Source organism: Nannospalax galili, unplaced genomic scaffold (assembly GCF_000622305.1).
Source record: "Nannospalax galili isolate Female #2095 unplaced genomic scaffold, S.galili_v1.0 scaffold34, whole genome shotgun sequence".
NCBI lineage: Eukaryota > Metazoa > Chordata > Mammalia > Rodentia > Spalacidae > Nannospalax > Nannospalax galili.
The window spans coordinates 2,255,673-2,273,904 of record NW_008338996.1 but is presented as its reverse complement, the minus strand read 5'-3'; the positions used below and the strand labels follow the sequence as shown (position 1 = coordinate 2,273,904).

Sequence of the window (18,232 nt, the reverse complement as noted above, 5' to 3'; positions counted from 1 at the left end):
GACAGGAAGCTGAAACAGCTCAAACTATTCAGTGAGCTGAGGTACTATGATGGAGAATTACACAGCTATTAAACTATCTTATTAAAATTATAGAAAACCATGGAAAATGTATCATACTATTATGTTAAATTTTAAAATAGATACAAAATTGGTTACAAGATAATCTCAACTCCATAAAAACATGCAGACAGGAAAGACAAATATACAAGAGAAGTAAATATACTGAAATATTCACTGTAGCCACCTCAGTGATGGGTTTTAGATTTTTCAAAATGTCTACATGACATTGACATTTTAACATACTACTTAATAGATGATAATTTAATTTTTCTAAATTTCCTAGGATGAGCATGTATTACGTATTCACTCTCTGCCACATTTCTTTAACAAAGAAAGAAGGAAACACAATTTCAGTCTAGAGGTAGATTTTGAGAGTCAGTGTTTAAAACATAATCACATTAAGTATCCAAAGGCAAAACTAATGTCTTTAATTCATCAATTAGGGTACACTCAGTATGTCTTAGTAATGTTTGTTTTAAAACATTATACTAATGTTATAACCCAGTTTTAATTCCTCCAAAATGGCTTTCATTTAAAAGCAGCACAATGTTACAGATCTTTTCCTAATTAAATAGTAATTTTGCCATGAATTTGAATGTTTATGAGATGACTTAATTCCCAGACCTTCAGCTATCTCCTATTAATGCCAAAAGTGTGGCAAGTCATTTGGTGGAATGTCTGCCTCCCGCTGCAGCACGGCAGGGAAGGCTGTCTGTGCCACTTGTGGTACATCCGGAACTGTCCCTCCCGACCCAGCCTCACTGCCCTGCCAACCTCTTTCCAGAGGCCCGCCAGGCCAGAACCGGTCAGGAGGTCCTCTGGCCAGGAACCCATGGGCTTGGATTGCAACCTTCCTTGCTGGCTTCCCCGAGTCGCATGCTGCTGGCTGTGGGGTGATGAATGATCCACAGCCATCAACACAAGCCATCTTCCATAGTTTTTGGCTGCGAGCTGGAATCATCACTTGGGCTGAAGGAGGTGTTCCCAGTGGAATTGGATACCACGTATTAATTATGCACCCACCCCGAGAAGGAACACTATATTAGTCTTTACGAAATGATAGAAAAAGATCTGTCTCTCTTACAGTAAATCCTTCTGATAAATGCTAACTCTTTAAAACCATAAATCCTGTAAGAAGCAATCACACAGAAAATTAAGTGTATGTCCTCTGCCTAGTGGTTCCAATGCAGAGCCTACAGTTAAGAAAATGCCCCCAAATAAGGGAAAAGGTCCTTGTTTAAGATCCCCTTGAGGCACTGTTTACAATTGTGAAATTCTGGGAATGACTCAAATTCTCAGCACCAGGAAACATAAGGCAAACTGCAAGTTTAGCCATTCAAAGGACTATTCTAAAGCCACTAAAAATGACATTATCTAACAACATGTCAGGAAGCATGTGATAGAATGTTAAGTGAGAAAAGAACAAAAAGTCAAATTATCTCTCTATACAGATTACAAACATGACAAAAAGGAAGGAAAATAAATGCAGGAAATAAAAGGCTAAAGAGAAACAACCCTAAAAAGAATTCAGTAGATACAGCTCCGGGGAGCTCAGTTCCCACTCACCAAAGTACTGGTAACGCACTGAGGTGTGTGGACAGTCCAGGAACAGTCCCCTAAAGGAGGAGGGAAACTTGACCGTCACATTAAAAACAAACTCTATGGGGAGGCAGGAGACAGCACTGCCCAGGGCCACACGGATGGGTTGGAAAGAAGAGGGATCACATTCCCCTCTAAATTACAGTGGCTGCATCAGTGCTCAAGTTCCACCCTCCACCCACCTGACCAGCCCTCTAACAGTGGGCTCAGGGGCTTGGAGAGGGTCTGAGGGCTACACTGGACTCATTCAGTGCAGTTTGCCCTAGGGACAGGGAAACAATCTGTGGTCTGACCTACTGTCACAAGTACTCACAAACATCTCAGAGCAATAGCAGCACAAACACCAGGAAATGAGGCCCAGGTGACTGGCTGTTGGAGAACCCAGGTGGTCCAATCTGTACCAAGAAGAGCATGTCACATTCTAGGTTTGTCTAAGATATGGGCCCTGAGTGTCCAGGGGAGGCTAAGAGGACACAATGGGGCAATGGCTTCACTCTAGTCTCTGGCATACGGATGGAGCCTTTCTACAAATTTTCATCTGGAAAAATTCATTGCTTGAAAAAAAAGAAAAAGCTTCAAATATTTTTAAAACAATGGTGTATTTAACTTAGAATCAACAAGAACAAGGTGGTATGTGCTGCAGAATCCACTGTGGTGTCTTGTTAAGACAACAAAACAAGCAAACAAACCAAAAAAAAACCACTAGAAACTTCCACTGGAAGAGAAGCAAGAGACCAGAGAACCATCAGGAGAGGTCCATTGTCTAGAACTGTTAAAGGGCTGAAATGGCAGGCCTTCTTGTGAATGCAGTTTTATTTTGTTTTGGTTTTCTATATATTTTTATTGACTTTTTGTGTATTTCATAGAGAACATCTTAATTATCTTTATGCCCCCTTCCCCATCGTCACCTTCCCATACCCCTCCCCGCCCCCCCAACTGGATTTCCTGCATTCTGTCATTTGTGTTAAGGTCTATCAAGTCAAGCTAGTTTACCCAGATATCCCTCAGTGCAAGTTCATCCACTGGGGTCTACTTGGCCTATCTAAAGTCACTCCCTTTAAGAAAATCAGCTCTTCTTCTCCCAGCAGTAATCAGCTGTCCAATAGTTCTTCCGCTAAGATTGGGGCCTGCTGCCCATTCCCCAGTTCTATGCGGGGTTTACTAGACTGTAACCATTCATTCACACAGTCGCTCTGTGCTGTGAGACTGGAGTCTTACAACTGAAAGCTGCAAGCTGTCCCTTTGGTGGAGTCTGCTGATCCCAAGCCCACCTGGTCTGCTTCTATAATCCCTTCAATCTTTGAAATATACTGAATGGAAAACATTAAGTCCCAACAGGAGGAAACTGGGATTGCAAGTTCAAGGGCAAGGTGAGTGGAGACGGGGGCGGGCTCCTGAGAGGCCGATTCGGCCAGTTCAGTCCATGGCCAGAGAGAACAAGGCAGAGTGAAGCCCTCAGCACTGATGGCATCAGGAGGTGGGGCCTCTGGAGGTAATGACATCAGCATGATGCAATGTTCATGGACAGGATTAATGTCCTCATGGCACAGAGCACAGGGAGTTCCCTTGCCCTCCTTCCTCTATGTCAGGACACAACCTAGAAGAAGACCCTCACAGAACCCAACCATACTGCCTGTAAGGCACTGACCTCTGCCTTCCAGCCTCTAGAGCTGGGAAAGAATCCTGTGCTGTTTGCAACCCCCAGTCAATGCATTCTGCTACAGCAGTCTGAATGGATCAGAACAGAGCTTGACCCTTGACCAAGAGTCACACTGAAGGGAAACCATGAACTTGGGGAATCATGAACCCTGTACTCCAACAGAACAGGGGTGGGGTGAGGACTGGGTGCTCCTAGGTATCTGGACAATTTGAAACAGAAGAGGCCTCAAAAGGATTCTGCTTCAGGATGAGCAGAAACAAAAGGAAATAAGGCGAACTTGCACTGACACAGTTCCAAAGCTTCCTAGCCTGCCCCATGAGAAGAGCGGTAAGGCAAACCACACAGTCATCGCTTCAAAAGCAACCATGACTCTCCTCCTCCCCACAGCCACCCCCACTTCCAACACATGGCTCTCTCCAGTGATAAATCACCCTTCATGAGCAGCTCTGGTCCTCACAGGACCTCCCTTCATTGAAGAAATGGTCAGATCTGTACACTCTGCTCACCAAGGTCAAACAGCCTGCTGCATGTAAGATGTAAAGCTTCGCTTACCTTGAGGAAAATGGCTTGCCACCACTGAGGTCTTCTCGGTTTCACTGTCTGGCTTCTGCTCTCGAGACAGGAAGGACTTCTCTGACATTTCATCATCCGACAGGGCATGAGAGGCAGAAGGCTCAGGAGATTCAGGCTGGAGATGTTGGTATGTTAAGTTGTCTTTCTCAGTTCTGAACCTTTGGGATTGAAAGAGATGTCATGCCCACACTAAAAACCCAAGCTGGACCATGTGTAAGAATACCTGGGGCTACTTTCCCTTTGTGAACACCATCCATGCAACTTCAGTCAGTCCTTTTGTTTCCTTATGACATTAAGTAGTGACGTTAAAACGGAAGGAGTTCCATGTGCTCAAGTCTGGAGCCAAGGAAGAAAGGGAAGGAAGGAGGCTCTGCCTGTCCCACATTGGGACTTACAGAACAACCTGAAGAGAGCATGGATCCGGGGCACCTGTGCCACTCTACCAAGTGCCGCTCTGTCCTAGCAGTCTCAGTCTTTCTTGGTCCTCACAGACATCCTCTGAAGAAGGGAGCACTATCACTCTTTACAACCAAGGAGGCCAAAGTTCATCGTGAGCCAGGCACTGTCTCAGCTCTACAGGGGCACCACATCACTCAGTCCCACCCACCCAGGCCTATCTGGCCCTGTGGCCCCAGGAAATGTGGGCATCCAGCCCAAAGCCATGAGGCGGCCTTAGAATTAAAAATCTCAAAGTCCCTGTAGTCCCCAGCAGGCCCCCACAGCTTCATTCTAGCAATCATCTGTTTATTAACCTGTATTTCCGAGGACCACCTAGGCCATAAGGAAAAACAACCTGAATGCTGTGGAAAGCCCAAGTGAATCTCCATTATAGATAAGCTCCTTAATTTAAGCTCTTTTGCTCCTACTTTTTCCTGTTATTTCTTGTCAGTGGTTACAGTCTCATTATTCATGTGCTCAGACAAGAGCAAAGGACTCCAAAGCTGCAACGCATTCATTAACAGGTAAACACTGGGTGCAACTGTGCCCAGACAGCGTGATGGATGCCCAGGCTTGCTGCTGCCTTGCAAAACTACAGTGAGGGCCAAGGGTACCCATTTAATTAGCTCAGGAACGACCTACAGCTAAGCCTACAGCTGAAAATGGTGGAACCGTAGGAAAAAAATAAACCTGCTGGAAGTGGAGAAAGGGTTGAGGAAGTTCCCTGTCTCCCCTAATTCAATTTCCAAACATTCTCAGAAGTTTTCTAAAGGGGCAAATCTGAACCACCAGTCCCCACTTACTCTCCTTCAAAGACCCCCATTCTTCCTATAGTAGAGTATTGGTGTTAGAACTCCTAACACAGCACGTATGGACAAGCCTGGTGGGCCCTGCTTGCTCCTCTGGCATCGGCTGGCTGCCCTGTACCAGTCTCCCTTTCAAAGGGGCCACATCTCCTTTGCCTCAGGTATGGACATACTCCAGAGAGGGATCCTTCACCTTTACTCTTTAGCTCTCATGACCAGCTAAAACCAGCCCCACTTGGGGAGGTTTTCCCTCCCATCTCCAAGGCTGCCAGCAGAATGTGGTCTGGTATAAGGATGAATGGAACGAGTTGAGCCAGAACAGAACTTTGGAGATACTGCAAAGGGAGGAGGTCTATTTCTTTTATGACCACAGAAGCCTGACAAGCATCCTCCAGTGGGCTGGGCCACCTCCCTACTTGCTCTCGGTAAAGATGCTGACTGCCTTTGTGATGCCAACAAAATCTGATTCTGTATCCCAGACTAATCCTTACTGTTTATTTTACTTTCAAGAGTCGAAAGGGCCACATCCCTGAAAGAAAGGAGGTGCTCTGTGGCATCCAGAGCTTTCAGCAGGTTTATTTTTAAACTTTTAAAAAATTTTTATTTAATTTTTTATGTGTATGCATGTATTGCCTGCATGTAGGTAAGTGCGCCAGTGTCAGTCAGAAGAGGTTGTCGGATCCCCTGGGACTGGACTTACAGACAGTTGTTAGCGGCCATGTGGGTGCTGGGATTCAAATCCGGGTCTTCTGCAAGAACAACCAGTGTTCTTAACCGCTGAGCCATCTCTCCAGCCCTGCTTTCAGCAGTTTTAAACAGTTGGGCAAGTCCTTGGCATTTTGAGTTGACCATAGAGGCAGGCAAAGAAAGAGTACCATTCATCTATCATCTTTACCCTCAACAGACAGCACAGAATAGTGGGCATTCCAGTAAGCCAGTTCAAGTTCCAGTCCTAGCTGAGCCTCTCAGTGCAAGTATGCAAGTCTGACCCACAGAAGCCTCATCCTGAAGCGGAGATGAAGATGATCACGTCGTGGGGTCACAAGTAATAAATGTGAAACTCAGCACTAGCCAAAGCTGTCTTCTTTGGAGAGGGTTAGAGGAATGGGAAAGTAGCATAACACCACATGGTGGGTGACATCACATAACTATGTGTCAAGTGGTACATGGCAAAACCACCGGATCCCGGGAGGGGAGGAAAAGGAGGGTGTTGGGATTTGCCAGGTCCATTTGCATTCCAGCTGCCTCTGAGGAATGGCTTTCAAACTGCCCCAGGAAGGTGGCAGAGTGCACAGCTGTGCACAGGCATGGTCGGGAGTATGAGGAATCAGAAGGACAAATAGGGCAGGAACTGGACAGAAGGGAGCAGAAGTCAGGGAGAAGGGGAGAAGACAGACCAACCGAGAAGGGTGCAGACACCAGGCTAAGGATGATGAAACTTTTAACCTCAAATGCCACAGAAGGAACATTATCACCTGCTTTCAACCCCTGACAAAAATGCCACCAGCCTCCTGAGCCTAATGAATGAAGCGGCAGGACCTGAGGTGGGCTCTGGCTGTTGGGTGGCCATCGTTGGTTCTGAGTGTCAGTGACTTTGTCACAAGAAAGGGAGAGAGCCCGACATTTTTAAGGCTGGCAGGCAAAGCAAAGCCAGAAAGTCCCAGAAAGTTTTCTTAGCAAATGCTGCACACTCACCTCTCTATCAGCTCACTCTGGGGACTTGGTTCCACTCCAGCTGACTTTCCTAGAAGCAGAAATAACACCAAAAGAGGGTGAAAACAGTGTTTTAAAAATGTTCCTTGATACTTTCTTGTTCGTACATTTGCAGAGGCCCCGATCCATCTTTCTGAAGACTCCTGACAACAATCCGGATACTGGAATCAGGATCACAGTGGACAGTTCAGCCTCCAGGCCCCTGCGTCATCACTGCTCTGGCACTAGTTCCAGGTGACAGCACTGAATCCAGAAAGCTATCACAGTGGCATCACCAGGTACCATTCTTTCCCTTCTCTAAAATGCAGACAATAGCTTGGCCTGATGGCAAAGGCCTGAAATCCCAGTTATTCAGGAGGCCAAGGAAGGATACCAAGTTCAAAGCCAGCATAAGCAACTTAGTGAGAATCTGTTTCAAATAAAAGGAGAAGGGCTGGTAGGGCTAGGGAGACGGCTCAGTCAGTGAAGTGCTGGTCGTACCCTTATGACCTATGTTAAAAAGCAAAAGGGTGAGCAGCTTGAACCTGTAATGCCAGCACCAGGGAGACAGCAACAGAAAGATCTCTGGGGCTCACTGGCCAGAGAGTTCCAGGTTCAGTGAGAGACCATGTCTCAAAAATCAGGTGGAGAGCAATTATAGAACACACTTGATATCAACCTCTGGCCTGCCTTCCCCACCTTGCTGCATACACACATGTGCCAATCCCCTAATGCCCTAATGCACACACACAAACATGCACATATGCTCACAAATGAGAGAGAGAGAGAGAGAGAGAGAGAGAGAGAGAAGGCGCTAGGTGAGAGAGAGAGAGAGAGAGAGAGAGAGAGAGAGAGAGAGAGAGAGAAGGCGCTAGAGACACGGTTTGGTGGTAGAGCACTTGTAGAGTACAGAGAGGTCCTGGGTTCTATCCCTAGGGCCACAGAATACAACACACAAAAATCCTCTGACACTAGCAAAACATGCTCACCCTGGGGAGCAGGAGCAGGTAACACAATCACGAAGCCCTCCCCCGACCCCCTGCAGGCACGATCCTGCTCTGCCTTCTACTGTCTCTTTCACACGTGTAGGCTGAGATGATGCTGACTAACTTCATTTTTTCACATTCCATTTTATTATAAGCATTTCTCTTACTAAATGTGCTTAGAAACCTCCTTGTAAAGACCACAGTAATATTCTATTGCAGGCACACATGGACTGGTTTTTGCAGTTCCCTATTTAGTATTTAGGTCATCTCCAAATTTTCATTTTAATAAATAAATGAGACAAACATCTTTGTGCACACGGCCTTATCTACATTTAAATTATTTTTCTAAGGAAAGACTCTCAGAACTGGGATTAGTGGGGAAAGGAGTATTGGAGTGCAGTTGAAAAACTCACTGTCGACAACAGAGGAAATGACTAACGGAAATTACAAAAGAAAACAAAATAAAGCTCAGGATGTTGTTGGGCAAAGGCTGCTGTGCTCTGTTCCCGTGTGCCATCATTTGCTGTTTGAAAGGAAGCAAGGGCCCCGATTTCAAAGCGGCTAACAACTTTATTTTAAAAATACTTCAAAACTCTGGAAATTGCAGACCAGGATGAGCTCTTTGAAGAAATGGATGCACGGCTAAAGGGGGGAAAAAAAAAGCCTTCTGTAGGTGCACTTGAAAACTGAGGCTAGAATTAGACTGCACCCATAGTTTTCAAAAAGGAAAAGTTCTCAAATACTAAATACTGCAGCTGGGGACAAGGCCACCAGAGCGAGTGTGTTTATGTCTGTGGTTCAGCCTCTGATTCGCACAGCAGCCAGGCTCCCTCTCCATCCCAGGAGGTGGCCACATGGTGCCAAAAGCCAGTGAGAATTAAGCCACCTGACACTGTGGGGCACAGTCACCCCCAAGTCAAAGACAAATTGCCCTAGTGACAAGGCTCCAAATCCCGAGCACCGGTCCTTTGCGCTCACTCTGTCCTTGAAGCCTCACTCCAATCCTCCCGGTCAACACCTCCACTTAACAGGAAGAAGTGCAAGGGTGTTTCATGCCCTAATCACTTTACAGTTCAGCAAGGGGGCAAAGACCTTGCTAGCGCAACCACAGATCTATGCCTAGACCCTCTTAGTCATATCCTGGCCATGCTGATGTGATGATGTGGCTTTGGAGATGGTAGACAAGGTTGGTGGTCCTCTAGCCCAGTGGACTCTACCTCTCTGCCTTGTGCACTCCTCCTCAAGATGGAAAAGCCACATGTGACTGGGTCAGATCTCAAGACCTTAGCTTCAAGTATAGGGGTGTAGGGTCATCCCCAATGGGCAAGACAACTGTCTGTTGGAAGAACAGCTCAGCTGGCACTGGGACTGCTCACAGCCTTCAGGTGATGAGAAGACTCTGACCCCACAGACCTGAGGATGGACCAATGCCCAGCCTAGCCTTGCCAACAGCTAGTAAGCTGTACATGCACTATCAGGCAAACAGAAGGGGATGCCCTGTTGTTGCACCAACATCTCTGTATATCAAAGAGTCATCTCCCCCATGCACAGGGTAGGCACTCTTGGTTTGAAGTATCCCAAGCCTTCTGACCATGAACCCATTTTAAAACCATCAAAGACCTGGCTTCCATGTCTAACCAAGTCCAAGCCCGCAGAAGAAAGTGCCCCGAGGCTACCAACAGCCTGATTGCCCTCAATTACAAATAAAAGATCCATTGGGGAGCTTGCATTCTCCCCATTCCCCAGTCACAATTGGGTTGTTTTAAAGGTAAGTGAAAACCGGCCACTGTGGGATTCATAGATCATAACAAGTGATATAGCAAGTTTCTTGGTGGAAACTGCCTCACACAGGTGGCAGGGGACCATCTGTCGGCTACTGCAGGAGCTTGGGATGCATGGCATGAAAACACTACTCCCTTCTCTCTGGCAGACCTTGTTGCTACACCTGCAAGCTACGCACTGTGCAGTGGGGGAATGTCATATATTCCAATCAAAATTAAATAAAAAGAAAACAACTACCTGCCTCTTCTGTGTAAAGAGGACCACAGTGCAGGGGTGACTTGTGATCTAGCCTGTCCCTTGCTACCCTTCAGAAGCCTCCTTTGGCACAGAACTCCTGTTCAGACTCCACAGCATGCACTCAGACCCCAGAGCCTGGCATCTCCAACAGGACTCCATGCTTTTTCCTTCCCATCTGCTGCGTTCCTCCCAGGGGTCTGGCCACACACTGAGGCCACAGGGACAGATGCAGAGCCATCCTGCCCACAGTGAGCTCAGCTCTGCGGGACAATTACAAGATGATACTGTAATGAAGGGAAGCACGGTGACCATGGAAGGACTTAGGGAAGACAGGCATAGTCCAGCCTCAGCCAGTTCAGTTGGGAAAATTAGAGGCAGAGCAACAGAGTGGAGCTTTATCTTCTCTTTTTTGTTTCACTGTTGTTGTGTTATTTTGTTGTTTGCCCAGGCTGGCAACAAACCCATAATCCTCCTTCCTTGATCTCCCTTAGGACTATAAGCCTATACCATCATGCTCAGCTTCTGGGTTGTATCTTGGAGGAAAGAACTGCTTTATACAGAGGAGGAGTTTCCAGGGTGACCAGGAGGCAAAATCCTCCATTTACCTGAAACCTGGGTCCTTGTTCTAACCATAACTTACTCATGATCCTTGTTGTCACCTCCTGAGCTCCCACTGTTGCTAAGGGCAATGTCAGACACTTTGAATAATCAATCTCACTTAATCTTTACCAAGAACTCTGGTAAGATAGGTGCTGTTCCTTCTACAGAGAAATTCTGACCTTAGAAGGCAAATGACCCATAAACCAGGGTATGAACTCAAATCTCTGATTCCATGGGCCACTGTAGCATCCTTGTCATGGCCTCCATCACAAAGTCAGACATATGAGCTGCAGACAACACAGAGTAGAGAACAGGAACCAGATCTGCTTCCACTTGGGGTGAACAAAGAAAGCTTCCAGCAGATCAACGGAACTTCTGTGTAGAAAGGCACTGACTGAACAAAGTCAGAGAGGGGTAATGCAACGGCTGGGCAGCGGGAACATAGGCGGTGCACCCAGCTTGCTAAGGGTATGATAAGACCCTAACCTGGGGTCAGAATAGGCTATGACATCAAACAGCCTACGCTCCAGGTCAGATTCTGCCACCTCCCATGTGACCTTGAACAAGTGAACTAGCCTCTGTGTTCCTCACACTAAATAAGAACAGTGTGAAGTACTTCCTTCTGAGCTGAGATGAACACCTTGGATATAGCAAACGCTCAGCGAAGACCAGCTTTCTTTATTTTCTCACCATTTTCTCTATCAGACGGTGGAAGGTCTTGAGAAGAAATGAATGTTTGGGGTTTATCTATACCACTGAAAGAGCATCAAGACAAGAGCCCCAGCAGCTGGCTTCTATTCAAGTGGCTAAGCCCTGGCACCTAAGCAGAGTTCACTGAGGGACTGTCTCACAATCTGCTTTGCACCTGTCCTAGTACCTTACTCAAAAGCATCTGAAGAGAAAACACTGCCTTTTTCATTGATGCAGGCTGTCTTTGGAGGTGCCATGTTGAGGACATGCTGGGAAACCTGACTGCAATTCCAGGTCCTGATCAACTGTGTCCCCACCTTCTTGGGGAATCTAAAAGCTAAGGACCTTCACCCTGGAAAAATGCACAGCTCATAGAATCTTGCCTAGTTCCAGACCTCAGTGGAACCCCTAGTTTCCAGCACTGCCCTTTATAAGCATTAAGAAAGCACAGCACCACCCACCTGTTTCTCAGATTCTGCAACCAAATGTGACAAAAACAGGATATGCACAGGCTCCAAGTTAGTGTCTAAACCAGCCTAAACTGGACACAACTTAAGTGTCCATCTATTGGGAACAATTAAATAAGGCATTGTACATTTACACAAAAAGATGTTCCGCAGTCACCTAAGATGTATATTCATTTTGTTATCTGCCACTGAGCAAAGGGAGAGGTTGCAAATAGGTCCTATGTTACATAAGATACACATGTTCTAAAAAGGTCTGGGCACAGAAACTTCCAGGCTGTCTGTGAAAGGCTGTGTAGACAATCAGAGCAGTATCTATCTATCTGTCATTCCATAGGAAACATTTTGGTACTGATCTTTTAAGCCTGGTTTGAGAACACAAGTGACACAACTGCCTCAGAAATGGACTAATTTATGGTAAACACAGTTCATAATTCAAGAGCCAGACCCCTTACATGGCATCTGAGAAAGATCCAGCTGTCTTTCTTTTTATTCTCTATGAAAGGAGCTATAGTGAGGTTCTGGAGGCCGTAATGCCTTGAAGAAGAAAGTCAAGTTCTACGCTGGTGCTACCTGCTAAGCCTAAGATGCTCCTGCTCCAGAACCCATGGGATCACAAAGGGGGAGCTTCAGGGCTTGTCAAAGTCAGGGACTGAGAGAGAAGTCCTTGAGCATCTGGCTGATGAAGGGGGGCAGTTAATGCCAGAAGCACTCTCCCCTCAGCTCCCCTGGCCAGGGCCAGAGGCAGCACTGCAGGAATTCAAAGCAGAACAAAACATCTCGGCCCTAGGTGATCTAGCTTAATCTATCAGTGATCCAGTGACTTCCCCACCAGTAAAATGAAAGCTAGATTATTTACAAGACACAAGCCAGAAGGAAACAGAGTTTTATAAAGCTGGAAACAGTCTTAAAAGGGTCTTCAGGAAAAGCACTAATGGGACCCAGATGGGAAAACTACCCTGTGTTCATCCTGGAATGAAAGGCACACACAAGGACCCTGGTGGATCATGTGTTCTACACATATGAAGGCAGAAGACCTGGCCCCACCAAGTCCTTTGTGTCTCTAGGCAACTCACGTTCCTTGCTTAGGGCCAGATTCCTCACCTGTAAAGCAGGTAATTCTGAGGGTTAAGCACCAACTCACTGTAAATACAAACAGTAGGAAGCACTGAGTCAATGAGAACCATGTGCCATTCATGGAGCCAAGGACACCACTACCATTTAACATTACAGTGACTTTGCCAATTAAGTATTGGAGTGCTGAGCCTAGTGCTAAGCCTAATGGCAAGGAAAGTCAGAAGGTTCATGGTTTACAGGGGAGCCAGAGCTCTGGCCTGGCCAGCCTGACCCAGTGACTATATCTGTCAACACAAACCCACATACTGGGAAATGAGAGCAATATTTCTAAACCCCAGGCTTATCAGCAGCAGAACTGTGTCATCATCTCCCACTTCCAAGGTCACATCACTGTGGAGTGTCAACCAAACATCATCTAGATACCAAGAAACACACAAGACTTAGTGGGAAGAGACTTCTGCTCAGAAATCAGATGTAGAATTCCCATTCCACCATTCACTGCCCCATGATCACAAATGAGGTGCTTCCTCTCACAGGTCACACTTTCCACACTGTAAAACTGGATTCATGCGCTCACTCACTCACTCACTCACTTGTCAAGTCTCTCTAAAAATATACACCAAGTGGCTACTCTAACCAGACAGTGTTTATGTCCTAGAACTACAGCAGCAAATACACTGAACACAGCCCCGGCAGCCTCACGGGGTTCACTGTGGAACAAAGCAGGCTGACTGTCAGGTAGGTAACACACAAGACTGTGCAGAGGCTAAGAATGCAGCAGGTGAAGGGGTTGGGAACGTCAGAGAGGCCAGAGCTCTGCTGCTTTACAGAGCAGTCAGGAGGACCTCCTTAAAAGGATGACAACCAAGAAAATGGAGGAGGGATGAGAGAAAGGAAAGTGCAGGCCCTGAGGAAGAAGCCAGTGTGAGCCCAATGGCAGAATGCCTGGTCAGTATAGCTGTTGGGAGGTGAACAAGTGAGTTCTGCCAGTGCCTACCCAAGAAGTCACGGACAAATCACCGCAGACTCCAGGACTGGTGCTCCTACCAACTTACCATGTAGAAAGAGCTTCTCCAGCTGCTCCAGCAGCCCAGCACAACGGCTCAGCTGCTCCCGGAAGCCCTCAGCTACACAGCCATCCACATCGCTAGCCTGCAGCAGCTCCTCAAACGCGTGGATCATGGTGCTCATGTGCTGACGGTAAACGACACAGATGTCATGGCTATCCTTAATCTGCTGCCGCTGAAAGGAGAGCTCCCTGGCTTGGGACTGAACCAATGAATCGTATCTGATAAAAGGGGGAAAGAAAATGTGTATGCCATTTTAGAATCGAATTTTTGTGACCTTAACACTAATTGGAAAAATGACAGAGCATAATTTTTAAAAGCCTGCAGCTGTACTAGTATATACTTTTAGAAAAATTGAAACTGCACAAGGTCACTCCTTCTTGGAGTTCAAACAGCCAACAAATGCTAGAACAGAGATGCTTCTGCAAAAATTTAACCTTATAAAGGCCCCAATTAAAGCACAGATTGGCAAGGACTCAGAAGAACAATTAGTTTCCATATACTCTTCAAAGACACTGTTCTGAATTGTAGAAACAAGAGCCCTAAGTGTCAGGGACCCACCAAGCATTCTCACCAAGTACAAAAAAGAAATGTAAGGGAGGAGAAAAGACAGGCCTGCCTGCTCCCAGCTGAAAGGAATTACCAGACTCCTGGCCAGCATTCACTGGGTGAGAGAGAGGTATCTTATATGCATCACCTGGTTCTCCCAGGCTTCCAACAAATGGATGAATTCAAAAAAGGAAACTACATAGGTAGTTCAAGTGCTAAGTTTTAAACACTCAGGGAAGGCAAAACTCTATCGTGCAATACCACCTCCTCACCACCAGGTGGCAGACTTCTCCACTAGGGCCCATACGTGCTCTAGCAAGCACTGAGACAAACAGGGAAAGGAAAAGTGGCCACCACAACCTGAATATACAAGCAGATCACACGACGTCCTTCTTAAAGGGGCCAGCTTCATGGACAAGGACAAATGGGACAGCATGAACTTGAACCCTGGCATGGCTCCGACCAGTCCTGTAAATATTATCAGGCAAGTCACAGCAACCTGCTTAAGCCTCAGTTTCTGTATAAAAATAAGCTGGGAACACCTCTTCCTGTTCAGTGCTTCTGGGGTTAAATAACCAAGCTCCTCACCTAGTGGGGTGGTGTACACCTGCAATCCCAGCACTTGGGCGGTTGAGGCAGGAGGATTGTGGATCTGAGGCCAGCCTAGGCTAAAAGATGAGACTGTCTAAAACAAAAAGTTCCCTGACACGACAGCCCATCAGTAAGTAAGCGTCCTTCAGTGTCACTGCTCGGCAAATCTTGAAAAATCCACTCCAGCTCTTGACGATTCAGAACAATGTTTGTCCCAGATGAGTAACGAATGAAGGTCAACTTTACAAATGATCCCATTTTTGCCATATCTCATGAAGCAAAATATATACATTTATATGCATAAAACCTCTTCATGACCTAAGAATTCTTCTCCTTCCACACAGGCTTATTTCGCTATGATGACCTTAAAGGGTAAAGATATGAAAAATATTTATATTTCTTCCAACCTGCCTAGGACATCAGTTTTTAGTTCCACAATGTAGCAAAAGCCAATAATGGAGTTCAAAAATAAGCACGGCAGTTCAGTGAAAACACAGTAATTCACCAAGTGATTGGTGTGAGATCTTCACCCCAAGTCCTCAGTCTGAGGAGGGCAACATCTGCCCTGCCAACTTCAGAAGCCTAGGCTCCTGACTCATGTGCACCTGTGCAATGCGCCTGGCTGCTTGAACCCAGTGTTCCCCAGGCATACTGTGCCTGCCCGCAGAGCAGCGTGCCCTCACAGCTCCTGGGCTCCTGCCTAGCAGCAACCTGAGAGCTGCAGGCCTGACTGGAAAGGGCAGGGAAAAGGCAGGAAGGAGGAGGATGTACCTTGAGGGAGAGAGATGGCTGGACTTGTTCTGCAGGTTATGAATTTCGCTGAAAATCTCCAAGTTCAAATTCTGCTCCTTCTGCAGTTCACACTTCTGCTCTGCCTGCTGCTGTTGGAGGTTCTCCAGCATTCTGCCATCAATCATCTCCGGCGTGAGAGGACGCAGGATTTTCATGTGTTTCACATAATGCACTTGGTGCAAACGTGAAAAAGTCATTTCTTCTTCATCAATTCCACCCTTGGGCTTGTTCAAGCCATCCTGGGCCCCTTCTGTCCCACACAGAACTGTGATAATGGCCTCACTGCACTGAGCATACTTCTGAAGCTGAAAGATGAAGTTCCGGCAGCCTTCCAGCTCAGCTTGCAAGTCACGGATTTTCTGTTTTAAGTGTTCTGGATCATCTGAGATCTTGATGTTCTCAGACTGGTCAGTCCCAATTGCACTGACTTTAACAGAAAACTGGCTCTTGGAATTCAAGTAAGTGGCTACAGAGGCTGGGTCCTGAAAACTTTCAGAGTTCTCGTTACATGCTGGTAATATGGCAAGGTCAACAGTTGGGCAAATTTCAGAATCTGTAAATCAAATATTTATGTCAGTTTGTCAGTGTCTCTTCTATTGTAATAAACCCCTTCCATTGCCCTAGCCTTGGCTGAGTCAACAGTAGTGCAACAGCCCCCCAACCAGCTGCTCTGCCCCTAGTGTTTTCTGTGGTTGAAGTCTGAATCTTAAATGTCCCCCGAAGGCCCCAAAACCTATGGCACTATTTGGGAGTTTTGCTACTTCAGAGGGTAAGGCCTAGGTGAAAAAAATTCAATTGCTGAAGGGGCCACTGAGACCCGGCCCCACTCTGCTTCCCAGCCACCAGGAGGTGAACAGCTTTACTCCACTACATGCCCCCCCACACCATGATATTCTGCCTCAACATAGGCTCAAGAGTGACAAGTCCACGCAGCCATGGGCTGATACCTATGAAACCATGAGCCCAATCTTTATCATCCAAGTTGATTTTCTTGGGTATTTGTCATGTTCCAGAGAGCAGCCTAACTCCCCTCTTACCACTCAATCCATTCCCTTTCTTAGAGTCAATGTCTAAAGAGTGCATTTAACCATGACAAGATGGTGATACACCTAAAACTCACTGGTACTCCCACTCTACTGACCCCATGATCTGGTGGGAGGCAACCTGCCCTGACACAGCCCACAGAAAGTCCCTACAAAGTGCCTGTGACACGCTGCACACACCATGCTGCTTCATGCTTCCATGATCCTACATGTGTTGTGCTCTAAACTCCTTCTTATCCTTCAACACTTAGGTCTAATTTGACTTCTGTGAGCTTACCTCCAAATCATGTACTGTACTACATGACACGCTGTATGCTGGACGAGACTAGAGTTGGCTGACTTATTTACAAATCAATTAGTTACTGAGTGCCTCTCTCCCACATCACACTGTTCATTCCTAACAGCAGGGACACAGCCATCCGTGCCCACATTCTCGGTGTTTCGGACAGCCTTCAGCACAGACCAGGAGGTCAATAAGGCTAAGAAATTCTGAGGCACTCATGATGGAACATCAAAGAGCGCTCACTCTAAGCATCCACAACACATCTTTCACATGTCCACGCCCATCAGTTTCCAGGATGTGCCATCAGGGCCCCTCTGTGAACTGTTTCACTGACTCTCACCTGTCATTTTCTTCCAGTCAGCTTAAATCCCAAGCTGCAGCCCATGTTGTGTGCCAGGTAGCAAGATGACAGATAACGCAGAGGCAATATAGAGCTTTGGGCCAGAGAGCAGAGGGTCATACGTAGCCTTGCCACATGCATGTAAGTAACTTCCTACCTCAGAACTTCAGTTTACTCTGTGTGGTTGTAGTGAAACCTGACTCCACAACTCTGTCCTTAACCACTATCCCCCACTGTGCACCATGGCTAACAAGCTAAACGCCATGTTAGAAGTTGTTTGAAAATGTAAGAGGTAGCAGAAGATAGTAGGACAACCCCATCTTTGAAATCCAATAGCCCTAGTCTTCAATACTGGCTTGCATAACCTTACTTGGCAAATTAGTGAGCCTCTCTGAGCCGCCATTAGCTTCACATGCAAAGTGGAAAGAACACTATTGAGAAGAGTTGCGTGTATTTGTTAAGGTTAAACAATATCTGCAAAAAGGCTAATAGGGTGTCTGCAACAGCAGTAAAAGAACCCAGTTGACATGAATACCCATTGCTTCCCTAGAACCAACCATTCAAAGAATGAAGATAATGCCCATCACAGGATGCATTCAGGCAAAGGCTGGCCAGAGGACTGCTCCAAGAGCAGCAATGTGAGCAGGCTAGGAGGGCTCTCAAAAAGACAACCATACTAACAGTCTGTCGGCCTACATGCTCCAATTTGACCCTTGTAGTTGCAAGTCCACTCCTGTCTCTGTTCACAATGCAAACATCGTATCATTTCATTTGAGATCATGAGATCCAATGGATGTTTTACCAATACTGAACCTGTAGGGTGACAGGCCTCAGGACATTAGACCAGGCTTTTTTTTTTTTTTTGGTCTTTTTTAGACAGGATTTCCCTGTTGCCCACCAGCT

The 18,232-nt window shown here is 46.5% G+C and overlaps 1 protein-coding gene across 7 annotated transcripts in view; it reads right to left on the bottom strand.

Moving 5' to 3' along the window:
- Positions 1–18,232, bottom strand: part of Cdk5rap2 (CDK5 regulatory subunit associated protein 2) — a 209,865-nt gene that overhangs the window by 28,111 nt on the left and 163,522 nt on the right. For all 7 annotated transcript variants that reach the window (XM_029563710.1, XM_029563713.1, XM_029563711.1 and 4 more), the window contains 4 exons: positions 15,643–16,216; positions 13,720–13,952; positions 6,832–6,880; positions 3,872–4,050 (listed from right to left, as the gene is read on the bottom strand). In XM_029563710.1, the coding sequence (XP_029419570.1) occupies positions 3,872–4,050; positions 6,832–6,880; positions 13,720–13,952; positions 15,643–16,216 (1,035 nt within the window). The remainder of the gene's footprint in view (positions 1–3,871; positions 4,051–6,831; positions 6,881–13,719; positions 13,953–15,642; positions 16,217–18,232) is intronic.